This window comes from Aspergillus brunneoviolaceus (assembly GCF_003184695.1).
Source record: "Aspergillus brunneoviolaceus CBS 621.78 unplaced genomic scaffold BO95scaffold_86, whole genome shotgun sequence".
NCBI lineage: Eukaryota > Fungi > Ascomycota > Eurotiomycetes > Eurotiales > Aspergillaceae > Aspergillus > Aspergillus brunneoviolaceus.
The window spans coordinates 98,888-117,262 of NW_020290816.1; the positions used below are offsets into that span (position 1 = coordinate 98,888).

General features: G+C 57.8%; 5 protein-coding genes across 5 annotated transcripts; 3 read left to right on the forward strand and 2 right to left on the reverse strand.

Annotated features, from left to right (window-relative positions):
- Positions 1-1,566: 1,566 nt before the first annotated feature.
- On the forward strand, positions 1,567-3,082 carry BO95DRAFT_468220 (uncharacterized protein; the record flags this gene model as incomplete). Its single annotated transcript, XM_025589353.1, has 3 exons — positions 1,567-1,665; positions 1,746-1,757; positions 2,987-3,082. 3 exons carry the CDS (start codon positions 1,567-1,569, stop codon positions 3,080-3,082), a joined length of 207 nt encoding a protein of 68 aa, XP_025437557.1.
- An 861-nt stretch (positions 3,083-3,943) lies between these two features.
- Positions 3,944-5,227, reverse strand: BO95DRAFT_468221 (3-deoxy-7-phosphoheptulonate synthase; the record flags this gene model as incomplete). Its single annotated transcript, XM_025589354.1, has 3 exons — positions 3,944-4,215; positions 4,295-5,074; positions 5,146-5,227. The coding sequence occupies 3 exons, from the start codon at positions 5,225-5,227 to the stop codon at positions 3,944-3,946; spliced, it is 1,134 nt and encodes a 377-aa protein (XP_025437558.1).
- Positions 5,228-7,004: 1,777 nt separating this feature from the next.
- On the forward strand, positions 7,005-14,391 carry BO95DRAFT_507576 (amino acid adenylation). The gene is made up of 2 exons (XM_025591262.1): positions 7,005-7,684; positions 7,741-14,391. Exons 1-2 carry the CDS (start codon positions 7,148-7,150, stop codon positions 14,308-14,310), a joined length of 7,107 nt encoding a protein of 2,368 aa, XP_025437559.1. The 5' UTR covers positions 7,005-7,147; the 3' UTR covers positions 14,311-14,391.
- Positions 14,392-14,804: 413 nt separating this feature from the next.
- Positions 14,805-16,025, forward strand: BO95DRAFT_507591 (Aldo/keto reductase; the record flags this gene model as incomplete). The annotated part of the gene is made up of 2 exons (XM_025591263.1): positions 14,805-15,121; positions 15,203-16,025. 2 exons carry the CDS (start codon positions 14,805-14,807, stop codon positions 16,023-16,025), a joined length of 1,140 nt encoding a protein of 379 aa, XP_025437560.1.
- A 79-nt stretch (positions 16,026-16,104) lies between these two features.
- BO95DRAFT_399108 (putative MFS transporter) lies at positions 16,105-18,254 on the reverse strand (the record flags this gene model as incomplete). Its single annotated transcript, XM_025583814.1, has 3 exons — positions 17,459-18,254; positions 17,104-17,410; positions 16,105-17,041 (listed from the first exon to the last, which is right to left on the reverse strand). Exons 1-3 carry the CDS (start codon positions 17,772-17,774, stop codon positions 16,105-16,107), a joined length of 1,560 nt encoding a protein of 519 aa, XP_025437561.1. The 5' UTR covers positions 17,775-18,254.
- Positions 18,255-18,375: the final 121 nt, after the last annotated feature.

Here is an 18,375-nt window from a genome sequence, read left to right on the forward strand (position 1 = left end):
GAGGTTCTTGAGGAAGATGACGTGCTACGGGGTCGGGGTTGCGGTGGCATATTTGGTGGCCAGGCATGGGCGGGAGGTTTGGTTGCGGGTCTCGCAGTGGGTGTAATTCTGTTGGGGGATGTCTACTGTTCGTTTTGTATATCTGAGGCTGGTACGTCTTCTGTTATTTGATGTATGTAAATAGATAAGTTTGTGGTTTATAGATCATGGATATGTAATATTGGGTTCTTGGAGATGAACCGATCGATACCCGATCGATTTTTGCCGATCCGCTTTTGGCCTGCGAGGATCGGCGGCATTTTGAGAGAATCAGCATGAGAAAACAAAAAGAAGAAAAACGGAAACGGAAACGGGAAAAAGAAAAGATATCTCCGGCATGTAAAACGACCAAGAATTTAGAGTTTCTTCTTCTGGAGTTGATATCTATAACGAGGGAAATATGGCACGCTGCATCTATATGCCTGATGCTGTACTGATCCTTGTCCACTGTTTTCCGCCGTATACTGCCTTTCTGCGGTCGAACTTAATATTGATATGCTACATCCTGAATCTTGTGGTATCTCTATGTCAAGTAAACTTTTAAAGTCATCAAGCTTGGAGAGCTCTTTCGCGTACTCCGCTGAAACCCTGTTTCAATCAGGATTCAGGAATCATGGTTGCGTTGACCCTGATCCGATCGGTCCCACTTACTGTATCTGGGGAAGATCACCTCGAGGCCGAGATCCATCGATCGTCGAACCGGTGGATAGGCTGTATGGCCAGTGTGGAGACGACTGACTCGCGGCTGGGTGATAGCATCTCTTGCGGCTGGACTGCGGATGGGACATTGAATGTTGATTGAACGCGACCGCAAAGGACTATTCAACCTGCTATCTAATTTTCGCAGTTACGGATGGTATAGAGTCTCGCAGTCCACAACTTGACACAACAAGTAACTAGTTCATGGATAGGAGATCTCGCGATGAAACAACCTTGTGGTGGAGCCCCGCCGGTGATGTCAGGGCTCTGCCCGCGTCTTGCCCTAAGTGGTAAACAGCAAAGACTGCCAATGTCAAGGACCCTGACTGGCCATGGAGCGAGGCTGGAACTCCAGGAGAATGCCTGAGCATCATTATCTTCCGTGTTCCCGCATCTCGATCCTGATTTATGCCGCTGGGTCCTGTCGATCGATCCGCTGATCGTCGGTACTGGAAGACTAAAAGGTGGAGCCCGGGAAAGAGCACCGGCAAACCGGTTCGTTTGACTCGCACTCTAGAGTATCCAGGAGAGGAATTGACCAAAGCTGCCCCCAGTCAGTCTTTCTTGGCTTTACTTTCCCTTGTCTGGCGGTTCGCCTACCGTCACCGTCACCACCTGCTTCGTCCTTCCTCTAACCTTTCTTTCTCTCGATCTCTCTCTTCCACTTCTCTTTCTCTTTGCCTCATCACCTGCCCCTCTTTTTCCACACCCTGTCTTTCTAATTTGTTGACTCGAACACTTCAACTGACTCTTGAGCTCCATTCCCACTGATACACTCTTTCCTTCCGGTTTCACTTATCCATCATCCTTGCTTCATTACCCATCATTATGCGCTTCGCACTGTGGTCCGCTGCCCTCCTCGTCGGCTGCATGGCTGCCCCCATGCTTCCGACGCACCCGCTCATTGTCCGAAGAGAATTGACAGAGGTAAGGATCGCTGGGCCGCGTCAAACTGGAACCCGGATGGGTCTGCTCAAACTAACTCTTTGCTCATCATTACTGCATAGAATGGTGAAGTGGTAAGTCAACCCTGGTGCATGGTTCGGTGTGCCTCGGGGGGTTGGAGGGACTAACAAGACGCCCAGGATGTATGTATCTGGCTCCACTGATGTGGTAACATTATCCTGTTGCGCGTGCTGACGGTTGTGTGATTTGCCCGTCTCAAGCCTGTAAGTTCACCTACCGGTTTGGGAAATGTTGATGCTAAATGGTTGCTTAGGTTGTATGTTGTTCTTGATCTTGTATAGCTTTGTTGACTGTGCAGCGTAAGACTGATTGCTGGATTAGAATGTGAGTCTTCCTTGTTGCTACAGTACTAATTCTTCGAAACTAACTCGGGATCAGAATGTATGCTCTTTGGTTGCTCTCGATAATCTTTGAGGTTGCTAATCTGTGCAGGGCGTGAGTACTCTTGTCTCGACTTGACCTAAGATCCTGCTGCTGAGAGCTTGGTACTTGCTGGCTTGTAGACTGTAAGTTCAATCCGTTCTTGCTCTTTGACATGACTGACACGAGCAGGTGGTATGTATCCTCTTTCCCGATGATGGTTGACCTCCACTGACGTGGATCTTTCCCTGTCATCAGAACGTGAGTTTGCCCCTCCATTCTAGAACCATGCCAAGCTAACGTACCCAGAACGTGAGTCTTCTCAATCTTTTCATTCGAGTGGCTGATAGAGTATCGATACTGATACGGAAAACAGAATGTAAGTTGACTTTCCGCCTTGCCATCTCACCACCCACTAATTATGTTTAGGTTGTGAGTTTTCTTGTCCTACCAAACAGCTGACTATCCCAATCTTACTTTTTCATCACATTGCAGAGCGTAAGATTCTCCCCACAATGTATTGGTATATACTAACATTAAGCAGCTTGTGAGTGCCCTAATCGCATACCTTATGGCATTGGCAAATGCTAACTCTAAGCCTGTCCTGGTCATCAGCTGGTAAGTTCAAACCAATGTTGAGAGCTTGAATCAGATCCGCGCTTACAAACAGCAGAGCGTAAGTCCCAAGTCATACTGACAAGGAATGGCTAATGCTGAGTGCATATCCCCTCAACATAGTTTGTACGTATCCCCCACCACAGGAAGATCCCACTAACCCGGCCAGTGTGTAAGGAAACCCCACCTATGGCCCATCGAACAGCATTAACGCATATTCCGGCGACCAGAAAGAAAAGGTGAGGCCACTTTTCTCACTTCTATGGTGCTGCCTATCTGCGTCCACGACTCACAGCTAACCGATCAGCGCGACAACGACGAACCGTTGACCTCCGATGGCGACGTGGACCCTGTCAATGACGGCGAGGTCAACAACAACATCTCGCTGATCCGGCTCTGCTAGACGATCGTCAGTTTCCGGCCGAGAGTCACCACAGATTCCCGAGGGTTCAGCGAAGGGTGGACCCTAAGCCGGTCGGGACTGAGTCCTTCTGCCTTCCCTCCCACTTGCTATCGTGTGGCTGGAGATCGCTCCGAGGGGCAAGCAGGGCACCGGGGGACGAATTGGGGCTTGCCGACGAGGACTTGCCGAGCCATGAGTTGCTGCGGTGGATTTGGATGGTAGTTGATAGGTTGTCCCCTGTTGGATAGGGCATGTCATACGATTGCATTCTTCCCGTCTCTATCCACTGTGATTGTAGATCTGGCTTGGATATATCCACGTAAACATTAGGATCCATGTACTGTACGTAGAGATTGGGCTATGACGCATGCGATGCTTGAGATCTGGTTTCGTGGCTGTGTGAGGTGGTAATTTGATGATATAAGAGAGACGAAGTTCTGGTGCTGGGTTGTTATCTGGGTGTGATACGGAAGCTCATTCGGAGAGAGCATGACCGGCCGACATAAGCAGCTGCAAATTATTGTGTGCGTACTAGCTTCAGTTCGTCGGATTTCCTGAGCTTCAATATGAAGCCTTTCACAATACGAAGATATTCAAGGCAACGGGTTTGGCCAGAAGCAACTCGAGGACGCATGGTTTAAGACAGACATGATGTTAACACCGATAGAAAGTTCATGTGGCGACTGCTTCCTTGACATGGATATATACCCGGCTCATCCATTTCCCTGCAGCATGGACACATCAATACTACCACGAGGTCAACTTGCGGGCAAATAATTCCATTCGGACTATCTTGATTATATATTACTACTGAAGAACAAAAGACACCATACGCCAAACATACCAAGCCAAGACACTCGTTCACTGCTTCCCAGCCGCCACGCGAGCCCGACGCTCGCGCACAGCATCAGCCAACGAGCGCAGTGAGGCCTCGGTGGTCTCCCAGTCGATGCAAGCATCGGTGATGCTGACACCCTTCTCACAACCTTCCAGACGCGCAGCCGGCTTCTGATTGCCCTCCTTGATGTTGGACTCAACCATCACGCCGATGATGCCGCGCTCGCCCTGCCGGAGTTGCTCCTCTATGGTACGCAAGACCTTGGGCTGGTTGCGGTGGTCTTTTTGGGAGTTGCCTATGAGAGTGTATTAGCCGGGTCATGGCTTTATGACAAGATTTGACAGGACGTGAGTTGACAAGTCAATCAGACATACCATGGGAACAATCCACCATGACGACCTCCCGCTCACCCTTCTTCTGCAGCATCGCCTTGGTCGCCTTGACGCTCTCGGCATCATAGTTGGTCCCGCGACTCCCACCACGCAGGATGACAAACCCATCGGGATTCCCACTGGTGCTGGTGATGGCGATGATGCCCTGCTTGGTGGTGCCCATGAAGTGATGCTTCCCGCGCATCGACTTCAGCGAGTCAGCCGCGGTGCCGACGGACCCATCGGTGGCGTTCTTGAAGCCGACGGGGAACGACAGGCCGGAGGCCAGCTCGCGGTGCAGCTGCGACTCGGTGGTGCGGGCCCCGATGGCGCCGACACTGATGAGGTCGGCCGTGTACTGCGGGGAGATGGTGTCGAGCATCTCGCAGGCGACGGGCACCCCCTGGTCGGTGATGTCGGCCAGCAGCTTCCGCGCGACCTTGACCCCCTTGTTGATGTTGTACGAGTCGTCGACGTCCGGGTCGTTGATCAGCCCCTTCCACCCCACCGTCGTGCGCGGCTTCTCCAGGTACGCCCGCATCACCACGCACAGGTCCTCCTGCAGCTCCGCGGCCAAATCCCGGAGGCGCGCCGCGTACTCCAGCGCGTTCTCCGGGTCGTGGATGCTGCACGGCCCCACGAGCACGAGCAGCCGGTCAGACTCCTGCCGGATGATGTTGCGCGCTTCGATGCGGCTGTTCAGCACCGTCAGCAGGGACTGCGCGCTCAGGCCGATGTCGTATTGCACGAGTTCGGGCGGGGCTAGGGGGGTGTATTTCTCCACTGGAATGAAGGGTCAGAGATGGGTACAGTTTTGCAGGGAGGAATGATTGAGAAGGATGGAGGCTACTAACCTCGGACATCTTCAGCGAGCTTCTTACGCAGAAGGTCGATGTTGGTGGCATCTAGAATTGGGGTGGACGTGAGGCTAGGCATTTTGATATGGGTATGTATGGAAAGCAAAGACGAAAGGAATACTAAGATTCGAGCGCTAGGCAGAGGTAAACAACACAACACTGGGACAATGGGACAATAAAAGAACAACAAAGGTCACTGGGCCTTCTTCACAACTGTCTGGAACAACGCCATGTGCTATATACCCTGCTCAGCACTCCGACTCGACTTCCCTGCTATCCCGCCTCTCCCCCTCTCCTCGACCTTACAGTCTCACCGAACCTGAGCAGCTGTGTCAGCACGGCTCGTAAATGTCAGACCTCCTGAGAGTGTATTCTCTGCCGCGACTCAGGAGAGAGAGAGAAAAAAGTTTGATCGGAATACTCTATCGTGATTGTCTTGGTCCACATCCGCTACGTCGTCGAATCGTCACTGTACGAACAGCTCCGAGCGATGGATACTCGGACTCCATTACGTATTGCGGTAGTGTCTCCTTCAGCCCGCCTCGCACGGAGAATAGCTGAAATGGTCCACAGCTCTGGGAGTCTGGGATGGTCGATCAAAGTCAGATTCAAAATGCAGGGAGCGAAAAGTTTGAGTCTTGGTTGTTTTTCTCGCAGGGTGGGAGGAATCAGGAAGCGTCGGGACGTGCTCCGATGATCGTCGGGGATGCACTCCCGGAGTGGGTAGGTCTTGAGCTCTTCATTTTCCGTGTTGGAAATAGGCGTGATGGTGGTGGGTTGCAGTGGATTCGGCAGAGTGGAGGGAAGAAGATCTCGAGGGATGGTTGATATTGCCTTGGATGGATGGTAACGCAGTATCAGACATTACATACCGAGATCTTGTTTCATACGCGAAGCAATACGCATAATACCGCGTGAAATTACCGCTGAACCCGCCCGACCCGCCGGCGCTAAGCCCGAAGAATGCAAGATCGCCCGTGCAGCCGCGCTCCGATAAGCGAGATTCCGGAAATGCTGAATCTTCACCTTCACAAATCCCCTCCTGCTCATATCCATGGATAACTCCACGCGGCTTCCGGCAGCATGCAATCAGAACCCATGGAACCACCATGCCATCGTTTCACTTGCGATCTATGAGCTGAAACACCTCGATTTGTTTGTTGTGGTTCGTGCTGCTCCACGCGAGGAACACAAATACAAATACACACACGGAAAACACACGGGTTGAGCCGACTGACTGGGTCTCTATTCCCATTGCTGATCAACACAAATTGCCTCTGGATGGGTCAGGAACATCTGAATCTGATCAGGACGGAATGGCAGAGCACGCAAACCCCACCGTCCACGGTCCACAGTCTACGGTCCACAGCCCACGTCAGGATGATCGAACATCCACCGCATCGATACAACCCAACCCAACTGGGCTCTTGCACTCGGAGACCCCCCGTCGACCTTTTTCGCGGCATCACCATGTTGTCAAACATCCGGCACTAGATTGCTATACCCACACTTTCCGATCGAGGGTCCATCGCCTTTCATTCTACATGTAGACTAGTCCTAATGCTCGAGGCTGCCGGTTGGATCGAGGATGATGAACTGGAGTTCACCTCGGGGTCCTGCTTTTCCAGCTTACTGGGTCAGGTCCAGCGCAGCTGCTTCGCTTCGGGCTCCTCCCACGGGATTTCCTCAAAGGGAATATGATAGAGTCTGTAACAGGTCGTGGACGAGAGTTGTCGTAGATGCAGGTGACGGAGCCCCAAACCCTGCTACACATAATAACACTGTTGGCCGCGTCGCTCTCCTTTCTCCCTGTTCCTGATCATCTTCTCAGTTCCCCACGTTATCCTCCGATTTTCATTCTCGATTTCTTGCGCGTCGCGTTTGCTGCTTGCGTTTTGTTTCTCCCTCATCCTCTATCCAGCCAAACTTATCCCCTTCCTCCTGGCTCTTGCTCTTGTCACTCTTTTTTTTTGTCTAATCTCTCCTCTTTGAACACAAAATGCCGTCCATCATCCTGGATGATGCTGACCGGCTCCGTCAGCGTTGGAGCGAGCTGGTCACAGACGTGACCCCTTCACACCTCCCCACGGGTCTTTTTTCGAAACGTCAGACCAAGACTCCCGTAGGGAAACTAGACGTCGACCTCAATGTATCCCTGATGCAAGCATGCTCTCAGGAGCACGATGTGTCTCCCTTGGATCTCGTCCAAGCAGCATGGGCTGCCATGCTGCGCTCGTATTCTGGCTCCGATGACATTACATACGGGGGCATCGGCCTCCAGCCCTCCAACTCGAAGCAACAAGTGACAGACGCGGCTCTGTGCCGGATACGGCTGGAGTCAGACGTATCAATCCTCTCAATTCCACAGCAGACCCTGAAAGAAGGACTGCACAGCGCAGACCTGCTGCTCTCTTTTCCAGAGACCTTGCAGGTTCTCGCCAGTCTCGACCCAAAGCCGTGTAATACCGCAATCTGGCTGCGGGACTCTACCTCCAAGGCTGAAATCTCTGAGAATGAGATTGTTGGCGGCAGAACTGTGTGTTCTCTTCCTTGAAATAAAGTTCTGTTCGGTTGCTAACTATCTTTCGCTAGTTTGACTACGTTCTACGAATCGATCCCTCTTTATCCACCCTAGACTTAATATACCACAAACCTACGTTCTCGCAAGCCCAGGCCGAATATATCGCTAATACCTTCGCCGATATCCTACATAATGTTTGCTCTGATCCCTTCAAGCCGGTGTCCACTCTCTGCCACCCCAGTAAGTTGGACACGCTTCAGATTGGAGCGTGGAACCGCATCCTTCCGAAGGGGAGTGCCGTGTGCGTTGACCGGTTGATTGAAGAGGCCGCACAGCGCAACCCCAATAACCCAGCCATCTTCTCATGGGATGGCCAAATGACGTACGCCCAGTTCAACCAGACCGCATGCCGTGTAGCAAGCTATTTGGAGTCAGTCGGTGTGCGTCGGGGCCAGCTGGTTCCAGTCTGTTTTGAAAAGTCCCGCTGGACCATCATCACTATGATCGCCTTGTGGAAGGTCGGTGCTGCCTGGGTGCCTCTAGACCCCCGCCATCCACCTCAGCGTATTGAGACGATCGTCGAAAGCGTAAAGGCCACGACGGTCATAACCTCCGAGGCCAACCAGGCGCTCTTGGCCGGTATCGCCCCGCAGGTCATCACAGTAGACGCCGCTCTGATCGAGAGCATTGAGACGAGCTCGGACGTCGAGTTCGAGTCACGATCGCGGCCTCACGACATCTCCTTTGTCATGTTCACGTCTGGAAGTACCGGCAAACCCAAAGGCGTTGTCCATGAGCATGCGTCTGTGGCTTCGAGCGCCCTCCACCATGGTCCTGCCATGAACATCAACGAGGACACACGTGCCTTGCAGTTTGGTGCCTATACCTTCATCATCAGCACTTTCGAGATCTTCACCACCCTCATCTTCGGTGGATGTCTGTGCATCCCATCTGACCACGACCGTCATACCGATATCCGTCCCGCCCTCCGCTCCATGGATGCAAATTGGGCAATCTTCACCCCTAGTTTCGCCCGGTCTCTCAAGACAGAGGATGCTCCTACCTTGAAGACCCTCATCCTGGCTGGTGAAGCAGTCGCCCAGGACATTATTGACCGTTGGGCTGCCGTCGCTCGCTTGATCAATATCTACGGTGCCAGCGAGTGCTCGGTGTGTATGATCGGACCCATGGTCACGGATACACCGCGCAGCTGCATCGGCCGAGCTGTCGGCGCCCTCTCGTGGATCGTCGATGCGAACGACCATGACCGACTGGTCCCAATCGGAGCAGCTGGAGAGTTGATTATGGAGGGCCCTACCCTGGCGCGCGGCTACCTGGCCGACCCCGAGCGCACCCAAGCAGTCTACATCAGGGATCCCAAGTGGGCACAGCAACCAGGCATCACCCGTCAGTTCTACAAGACAGGCGATCTCGCTCGCTATGGTGACGACGGCAGGATTCATCTGATCGGCCGGAAGGACTTGCAGGTCAAGATCCGTGGCCAGAGAGTCGAGCTGACCGAGATCGAGGCGCACATGCGCGCCATCAACAACCAGGTCAAGACGGCGGTCTCGATGGTGCACCCACAGGGCAAGGCCATGCTGGTCGCCTTCATCTCCAGCCAGAGTGGCTTCGGGCCGGAGTTCCAGCACCCATTTCATGCTACGCCTACGGACCATGCCGATATTTCGTGCATCGCCTCGCAGATGAATAGCGAGCTTGTACAGAGGCTTCCGCCGTACATGATCCCCTCTGCGTTCATCCCGCTCGCGTACATGCCCCTGACAGCCTCGGGTAAGACGGACCGACGCATGATCACGACCTTCGGCACCGGTCTGTCCTTGTCGGAGCTGGCAGCCCTCGCTGGAGGCGCGGCAAAGTCCACACGCACCATGCCTTCCACTGCGGATGAGAAGCAGCTCCAGCAACTGTGGTCCGAGATCTTGCATTGCTCGCCCGAGGAGATCGGTGTGGAGGACAACTTCTTCCATCTGGGTGGCGACTCCATCGAGGCGATGAACCTGGTGCGGCGATGCCGCGCCGAGGGCTACCAGCTCCAGGTTAGCGACATCATGGACAATCTCGTGCTGCGCGACATGGCCAAGGTGATGGTTCCGGGTCGCCCCTCGACTGAGCTTCCCCCTGCACGGCCCTTCGAGCTTCTCGGCGACGACGAGGAGAGCATCCGCTCGGAGATTCAGGTTGCCAGTGGGTTCAAGGATGCAGAGCTCATCCAAGATGCGTATCCTTGCACACCGCTGCAGACTGGTTTGATGGCTCTCTCTGCCAAGATCTCCGGATCCTACATCGCCCGCCACACGCTTGAGTTGCCGGCGAACCTGAGCGTCGACCGCTTCAAGGAGCTGTGGGAGATTGTCGTCGCGAACAATGACGTGCTGTGTACGAGGATGGTGGAGACGGACCGCTACGGCACTGTCCAGATGGTCTGTCGTGACCGCATCCAATGGGGTCACGGTAGCGACTTGGAGGAATACCTCCAGGCTGACGAGGCGATCCCCATGCATATGGGCGATGCTCTCACAAGACACGCTATCGTCGAGTCTGCCACAGATAAGACTTATTTCGTCCTGACCATCCACCACGCCATCTACGATGGGCTCTCCCTGGAGATGCTGTTCAATGACCTCCTGGACGCTCTGCAGGGCAGTGTGCCCCCCGCGCGTCCGCAGTTCCGGGATTTCGTCCAGCACGTGGTAGAGAAGAACAAGGACGAGGCGACGGAGACATACTGGCGTAACGATCTGGCTGAAGGCGATCTGATCGCGTTTCCCACCCTCCCCTCGGCTACGTATCAGCCTCTCGCCAACGAGTCGCTCATTCACAACCTCAAGGTCCACCGCAATGCTCCCTCTGACTTCACCACCGCAACTCTGATTCGTGCGGCTTGGACCCTCCTCCAGGCCCGCTACTGTGATTCCCCCGACACGGTCTTCGGCTGCACCGTCAGCGGACGTAATGCATCTGTGCGTGGTGTTGAAGACGTAGTCGGACCGGTCATCGCCACGGTGCCCATCAAGGCGCACCTGGAGCCCCAGCAATCCGTCAATGACTACCTGAAGGCAGTCCATGCTCACTCGGTGGAAATGACCCCTTACCAGAACTACGGCCTGCAGAACATTGCCCGGGCCTGCGACAACGCTCCCTCAGCTTGTAGCTTCCAGACTCTGCTTGTCATCCAGCCGGCCAGCTCGGTGCCCGAGGCCAGCCTGATCCAGCCCTTCTCCGCTCCGCGCGCGAGCTTCAGCACCGTAGCCCTCACGCTGGAGTGCAGCCTCTCCGCCGACGAGGGGGTCCTGGTGCACGTCCACTTCGACAACGCGGTCCTGCCCCGCGGCCAGGTGGAGCGCATCGTGCAGCAACTCGAGCATGTCCTGCAGCAGCTGGCGCAGGAGCCCGCCGGCCGCACCCTTGCCGACCTGGAGCTGATCAGCCCGCGCGACATGAGCGATCTCCTGCAGTGGAACCGCACAATCCCCGAAGCCACCGAGGATTGCGTCCACAACCTCATCGCCAAGAACACCATGGTGAATCCGACCGCCCCGGCCGTGTGCGCGTGGGATGGCAACCTCACCTACGCCGAGCTCGACAACATCTCCTCGAAGCTCGCCGCCCACCTCATGAACGCCGGGGTCGGGCCCGAGGTGTTTGTGCCGCTGTGCTTCGAGAAGTCCATGTGGACGATCGTCGCCATGCTGGCGACCATGAAAGCGGGCGGCGCGTTCGTGCCTATGGACGCGTCGCAGCCGTCCAGCCGCATGCAGCTGGTCGTCCGGGAGGTCAACGCGCATGTGATGCTGTGCTCGGAGGAGCAGCTGGGCCGGTGCCCGGGGCTCGTCGAGAAGGCGATCGCCGTCGGGCCGGGGATGGCCCAGGCGTCGATGCCCCAGATGTCGCAGACGCCCGTGGCGCCGTCCAACGCCGCGTACGTGATCTTCACCTCGGGCAGCACGGGCACGCCCAAGGGGTCGGTGGTGGAGCACCGCGCCTTCTGTACGGGCGCGCTCGCCCACAAGGAAGGGCTGCAGATGGGGCGGCGCGTGCTGCAGTTTGCGTCGTACACGTTCGATGCGAGCGTGCTGGAGATCCTGTCGACGCTGGTGCAGGGCGGCTGCGTGTGCGTGCCCTCGGAGGCCGAGCGCCGCGGCAACATCGCCGAGGCCATGACGCGCATGAACGTTGACTGGGCGGTGCTGACCCCCTCCTTCGTCAGCACGATCGACCCGGCCACCGTGCCCACCCTGGAGACCCTGTGTCTGGCCGGCGAGGCCATGACCGCCACTCACGTGGCCACCTGGACCCCCTATGTCCGCCTCGTCAACGGCTACGGCCCCAGCGAGTGCTGCGTCTGCAGCTCGTCCAACCGCCGCGTCGTGCCCGGCACCGCGCCCAACGACATCGGCACCGCCGTCGGCGGCGCCTGCTGGGTGACCGACCGCGACGACCACAACAAGCTGGTCCCCGTGGGCTGCATCGGCGAGCTGCTGGTCGAGGGCCACACGCTGGCGCGCCACTACCTCAGGAACGCGGAGAAGACCGCCGCAGCGTTCATTCCGCGGCCCGCCTGGCTGCCCTGGTCGCGCTGCGATCGGCTGTACAAGACGGGCGATCTCGTCAAGTACAGCGCGGACGGGTCGCTGCAGTTCATCGGCCGCAAGGACACGCAGGTCAAGATCCGCGGGCAGCGCGTCGAGCTCGGTGAGATCGAGTACCACCTCTGCCTGCCGGCCGCGGTCTCGCAGGCGATCGTCTCGTACCCCAAGAAGGGGATCTACGCCAACAAGCTCATCGCCGCGCTCGAGCTGACCGCCACCAGCGGTGACAAGCTAGCCCCGGTCGCCCCGGTCACCCTCCAGGAGGCCGGCTTCGATCTGCCTGCGCTCTCCCAGTCCATGAGCGAGACGCTGCCCGCGCACATGGTGCCCGTGATCTGGATCGTGGTTGAGAAGATCCCCAGCTCGTCATCGACGAAGATCGACCGCAAGGCGGTGGACACGTGGCTTGCGCAGCTGCCGGCGGACTTCGCGCCGACGATGGGGCTGAAACGCAACGAGCCCACCGTGTCCACGCTGCGGCCGGACGAGGGCAAGGCGCTGGCGATCAGCAGCAAGATCGCTAGCCTAGTCAGCCGCGACGACAGCAGCAGCAGCAGCAGCAGCATGCCGCTCCAGGGCCACGACTTCAACATCGCCTCTATGGGCATCGACTCGGTGCAGGTCATCAGCCTGGCCAGCTTCATCAAGCAGACCTACGGCGTCAAGGTCGACGTCTCGCGCATCCTGGACGGGCAGATGACCGTGCGCTCGCTGGCCGCCCTCCTCGATGCCGAGCTCGCCGGCACCGCCCCGGCCACCGTATCCCCGGCCTCCACTTTTGATGCCATGAAGGAAGCCACCGCGCTCATGAAGTCGATCATCACGCGCAGCCCCGTCAAGAAGACCGTCTTCGTGACCGGCGTCACGGGCTTCCTGGGCACGCAGATCCTGCGCCAGCTGTGCGATCGCCCGGACGTCGGACGCGTCATCGCGCACGTGCGCGCCGCGACGCCCTCCGAGGCGTTCATCCGCGTCAAGGACGCCGCGGTGCGCGCGCAGTGGTGGTCGGACTACTACCTGACCAAGCTGGACGTGTGGGCGGGCAACCTGGCGCAGCCACGACTAGGCCTGAAGGCCAAGCAATGGGCCTCGCTCACGGGCGAGAGCCCCAACGAGGGCGGACTGGTGCACGCGATCATCCACGCGGGGGCGGCGGTGAACTGGAACGCGGGGACGGAGGTGCTGCGCGCGGCCAACGTGGACTCGACGGCGGAGCTGATCAAGGCGGCGGTCAGCTCGCCGGCGCGGCCGCGGCTGGTCTACGTCTCCGGGGGTCACCGGTGGCACCCGGACGAGGACGACCGGGAGATCGCGGCGGAGGTGGCGCACGCGAACGGGTACGCGCAGACCAAGTACCTGTCGGAGCTGCTGGTGAAGCAGTTCGCGGCGCGGTACGCGAGCCAGTTCGCGATCGTCAAGCCGGGGCTGATCCTGGGCACGCCGGAGGAGGGCGTGGCCAACACGGACGACTTCGTGTGGCGGCTGGCGTCGGCGGTGGTGGACGCGCGCTGCTACAGCCGCGACGTCGGCGAGTCCTCCTGGATGTTCGTCACGAGCAGCACCCGTGTCGCCGAGGAGACCATCCACCAGGCCTTCTGCCCCGCCGACGCCATGCGCACCGTCACCTTTATGACCGACGGCATCACCGAGCGCGAGTTCTGGGACATCTTCCACCACGAGCTCCAGTACCCGCTCCGCGCCGTCGACCATGCCACCTACCTCGACACCCTGCAGCAGGCGATCCAGCGCGACGCCACGGGCCATCCGCTGTGGCCGGTGATGCAGGTCTTCGAGGCGATTGACGGCCGGCTCGGCGGCGGGGATGTGCTGCCCGATGCGAGTGTGGTGACTCCCTCGCAGCGCCAGCATGTCAAGGCTACCGTTCGCCGGAATGTGCAGTTCTTGGTGGACGCGGGCTTTATTGCTAGTCCCACGGGCAAAAAAATGCGGTATATGGCGGAGAAGGTGTTCCAGCGGTCGGGCAATGTGTGGGAGAATGTCAAGGGGATGGTTAATGGACTAGCTTAAAATGACAGTCCTATAGGATGGACTGGCTGAGGCTGTAGTGCTTAGTGTTTTGTATAATAGCGTAATGTCTGGAGTATTGGGTAATTGGGATCTGTTTAGGCTAGCATCCAATGTGATTTGCTCGTTCATCTATCGTCCTTCGTCAATAATCCCACTACATAATCAGACTAGACTTGAGCAGCAGCAGCAGGTGGAGCATGAACCTCGATCAAGGTGCGAATTCAACTACTCTCGCATAAATCAGCCGATCCATCGATGGGTAGCGTTGAATCTCGCCGATCAGGGCTAAGCAGGAGAAGGGAGGGTATAAGAAGGCGCATGTCCCCAGCCTGTCTCTTGTTCTTTTTCCTCTCTCACCCAATCGCCCAGCCCTAACTCCTCCTTCCTTCTCACCACCACCACCACCCCCACAACCATCCATCTATATCTCAACCAATCCTCCCACACAACACACCACCACCCTTTCATCACAAACAAACACCAACACAAACAAAATGGACATGTTCGCCCCCGCGCCCCCTCCTCCCACCGCCCTAGGCCGGTACCGCACGCTCTCCTCGACCGCCGGCATCCGGGTCTCGCCCTTCCAACTCGGCGCGATGTCCATCGGCACCGCCTGGTCCGGCGGACTGGGCTCAATGACCAAAGAAGCCAGCTTCGCGCTGCTAGACGCCTACCTCGCGGCCGGGGGCAACTTCATCGACACGGCGAACAACTACCAGAACGAGGAGTCGGAGCGGTGGATCGGGGAGTGGATGGCCCTGCGCGGGGTGCGCGACCACCTGGTGGTAGCGACCAAGTACACGGGGCTGTACAAGCCGCCCAACCCTGCGCCTACCCCCGCCTCCTCCTCCCCCTCCCCCTCCGGCCCACAAAACACCACGGAGAGCAGCTACCACCCCTCCTACCCGAAGATCAACTTCGCCGGCAACCACCGGCGCAGCCTGCACCTGAGCGTGCACGACTCGCTGGCCAAGCTGCAGACCAGCTACCTGGACATCCTGTACGTGCACTGGTGGGACAGCACCACCTCCATCGAGGAGGTGATGGACAGCCTGCACATGCTGGTGCAGCAGGGCAAGGTGCTGTACCTGGGGATCTGCAACGCGCCGGCCTGGGTGGTCAGCGCGGCCAACACGTACGCGCGCCTGCAGGGCAAGACGCAGTTCAGCATCTACCAGGGGCGGTGGAACGTGCTGCACCGCGACTTGGAGCGCGAGGTGATCCCCATGGCGCGCCGGTTCGGGATGGCCGTCGCGCCGTGGGATGTGCTCGGCGGGGGCAAGTTCCAGTCGCCCCAGGCCATGGCCGCGCGGAGGGAGAATGGGGAGGGGCTGCGCAGGATGATGGGGAGCGGGGAGCAGAGCGAGGATGAGGTGCGGATGAGCGAGGCGCTGGGCAAGGTGGCGGCCGAGGTGGGGATCGAGTCGGTGACCGCCGTCGCGTTGGCGTATGTGCTGGCCAAACATCCGAATGTGTTTCCCGTGGTCGGCGGGCGGAAGATCGAGCATCTCAGGGATAATATCCAGGCGTTGGAGGTGAGGTTGTCCGAGGAGCAGATCCGGTTTTTAGAGGGGGTCAAGCCGTTGGAGTTGGGGTTTCCGCAGAATATGCTGGGCGAGGAACCGGGGGTTACGGGGAGGGAGGGCATGTCCCTCGCTAATGCGGGGGTGGTTGATTTTGTCAAGTTTGAGAGGCCGGTGGGGTATTCTTGAGCTTGGGGGACGGTATATTGTTTGTTGGGGGTGTCTTGATTGCTGGAAAGGCACAGTGTGTATCATAAAGGTGATCATGCTAGTATACATAAATGAATTCGTCATTCTCGCGGTCCGTCAAGTCCATCAGCCCCTGCTGCCCGGTCTCCTCCGTCGTCGCTGGCGCGCCATCGCCCTCGTTCTGTGCGCCGCTCCGCATCGACAGATCCTGCAGCTTGGCCGGCTTGCCATTCTTCACGCGCCGTTTCTCCTGCATGCGGTTCAGCACCACCAGATTCGCCCACTGCATCAGCGTGACCCCCACCAACGCCACAAAGATGCCCAGGCACGCCTTCAACCCCGGCCGATACGTCGGAGCATCCTTGGCATCAAAAAGCAAGGGCCCGATGATGTTGCCCGACGAGGTGGCAGCATTGAACAAACTCATGCAGACACTCTGCTTCGTCGTGCCACCGGTGTTGGAGACAATCCACGCCACGATCAAGGGATTGCCCCCGAACAAGAACGCCAGCAGGTAGAAGCCCGCCATGAGCGCCCCGTTGGCACTGCTATCCCGAGGCAGCGCATACAGCATCGCCAGCCCGGCGACCACAGGCAGCACCAGCGCCGCCAGGATGACCCCCTTCATGCTCGCCTTCTGGGCCAGGTAGCTCGCCAGCAGGATGATGATCACCTGCACCGCGCCGAAGGGCATGTTCAGCAGCGTCACATGGTCTGTCCCGAACCCCAGCCCCTTCAGGATCAGCGGGCCGAAGACGTTGGTCACCGAGGCCCCGATGTTGAGGAGCAGCGCCAGCCCGATCCACAGGTAGGTCTTGGGCTCCAGCACCGCTTCCACCAGGTGGCTCATCTTGTACTCCCGGGTGCCCGTGCCGGTCTGATTGGCGCGCAGTCGCTCGACAGCTTGTTCCTTCTCGCTCTCGGTGAGGAAGCGGGCCGTCTCGATGTCGTTGTCGAGGCGCCAGTAGATGATCGGGCTGGTGACGATGGTGAGGAGGCCGACGAACAGGAAGATGCTGTCCGTAAAAGGTTATTAGCATTGCTACTTGGATGCACTGGATACAGGAGGAGAACTCACATCTGCCATCCCTTCAAGGCATCGGACTTGATCTGACTCAATCCGTAGGACAGCGCAGCTGCGATGATGGTTGCCCAGCCGTTGGTGGAGTAAAAGGCCGCCACGCGGATCGGCTGCTCAGCCCGGCGATACCATCGAGCCACTAGAATGGAGAACAGCGGTAGACAGCCAGCCTCGAATAGTCCAAGAAAGAATCGCGCCGCGAGGAGTTGGCTGAAGTTGTGGCAGGCGGCCATGCAGGTCTGAGCGATGCCCCAGCCGAGACACAGACTGGGCATGAGGATCCGGGGTCGGACCTTGACGATGACTAGGGTGGTTAGCTATTACTCCCCCAGTCCTTGGTCGTTGTACTCACGCCAGGAAGAACATGGCTGCCAGGCCAGCTGGGCGATGGGAGCGATCGACCCGATCAGCGAGTACTGGTTGCCCGTGAGGTGCGTGTCCTCGGTCATACCGTAGGTGGCCCCGAACCCCAGGACGGTCTTATCCAGAATCTGCAGGAAATACACCCATACCAGGATGGTCAGGATGGCCCAGTCGGTTTTGCGTTTGATCCTCTGGCCATCCTCTTCGGTCAGGGGGATGCGCGGACGAGGAACGGGGTCAAAGTCGGGAGATGCAGAGTCAGAGCCCTCGATGTGAAGAGCAGCAGGCTTAATGTCATTGTCCATGATGTCGGATGGAAGTATGGATGAGAGAGAAATCTGGGGAAGGGTGGGGAGGGGAGAGATCTACCCCATATAACACCGACAAATGCGGGGGAAATGCTAGTGCATTCAACAAGGTGCCACCCCCACGGACCTGATGAGCTGGTGGTACGACAGGAGCCCTTGCCGGTTTGCAGCAGAGGTCGAGTCGGACACTAATGTGAAGCCAGGCAAAGACCGAGGCAAAATGGGCCGATTTCCCCGCTGTCGATCCCCCGTCATTCGTTTTCAATCTTGCCTCTGGTTCTCGCCCCCACGTTGCACGGGGGGGCTCTGGGTTTAGCCTTCATATGCCAGATGGCCAGGATATTCAAGGTTTCTAGCTTGTTTGTCTGTCTGTCTGGCCAGGTCAGATGATGATGACGGTGCATCTCATGCAAGGATCTGCTTGTCCCTCACTGGATGCGCGCGCGGTTGCAACAAGCTTGTGGCTTGTGGCGAAACACCAACCCCCACGTCCACGACTGACGGAGGGTCCAAGCGGCCTTGCGAGTACTGAGAGACATAGGCTTTGTCTCTCGTCACGGTGGACTAATGCACCAGTAGATATTATCATTAACCGATC

Excerpts from the sequence above, each read along its gene's own strand:
- BO95DRAFT_507576 (XM_025591262.1), top strand. The coding sequence starts at position 7,148 with ATGCCGTCCATCATCCTGGATGATGCTGACCGGCTCCGTCAGCGTTGG. Across the intron at positions 7,685-7,740 it reads AGATTGTTGGCGGCAGAACT|TTTGACTACGTTCTACGAAT; the intron begins GTGTGTTCTCTT and ends ATCTTTCGCTAG.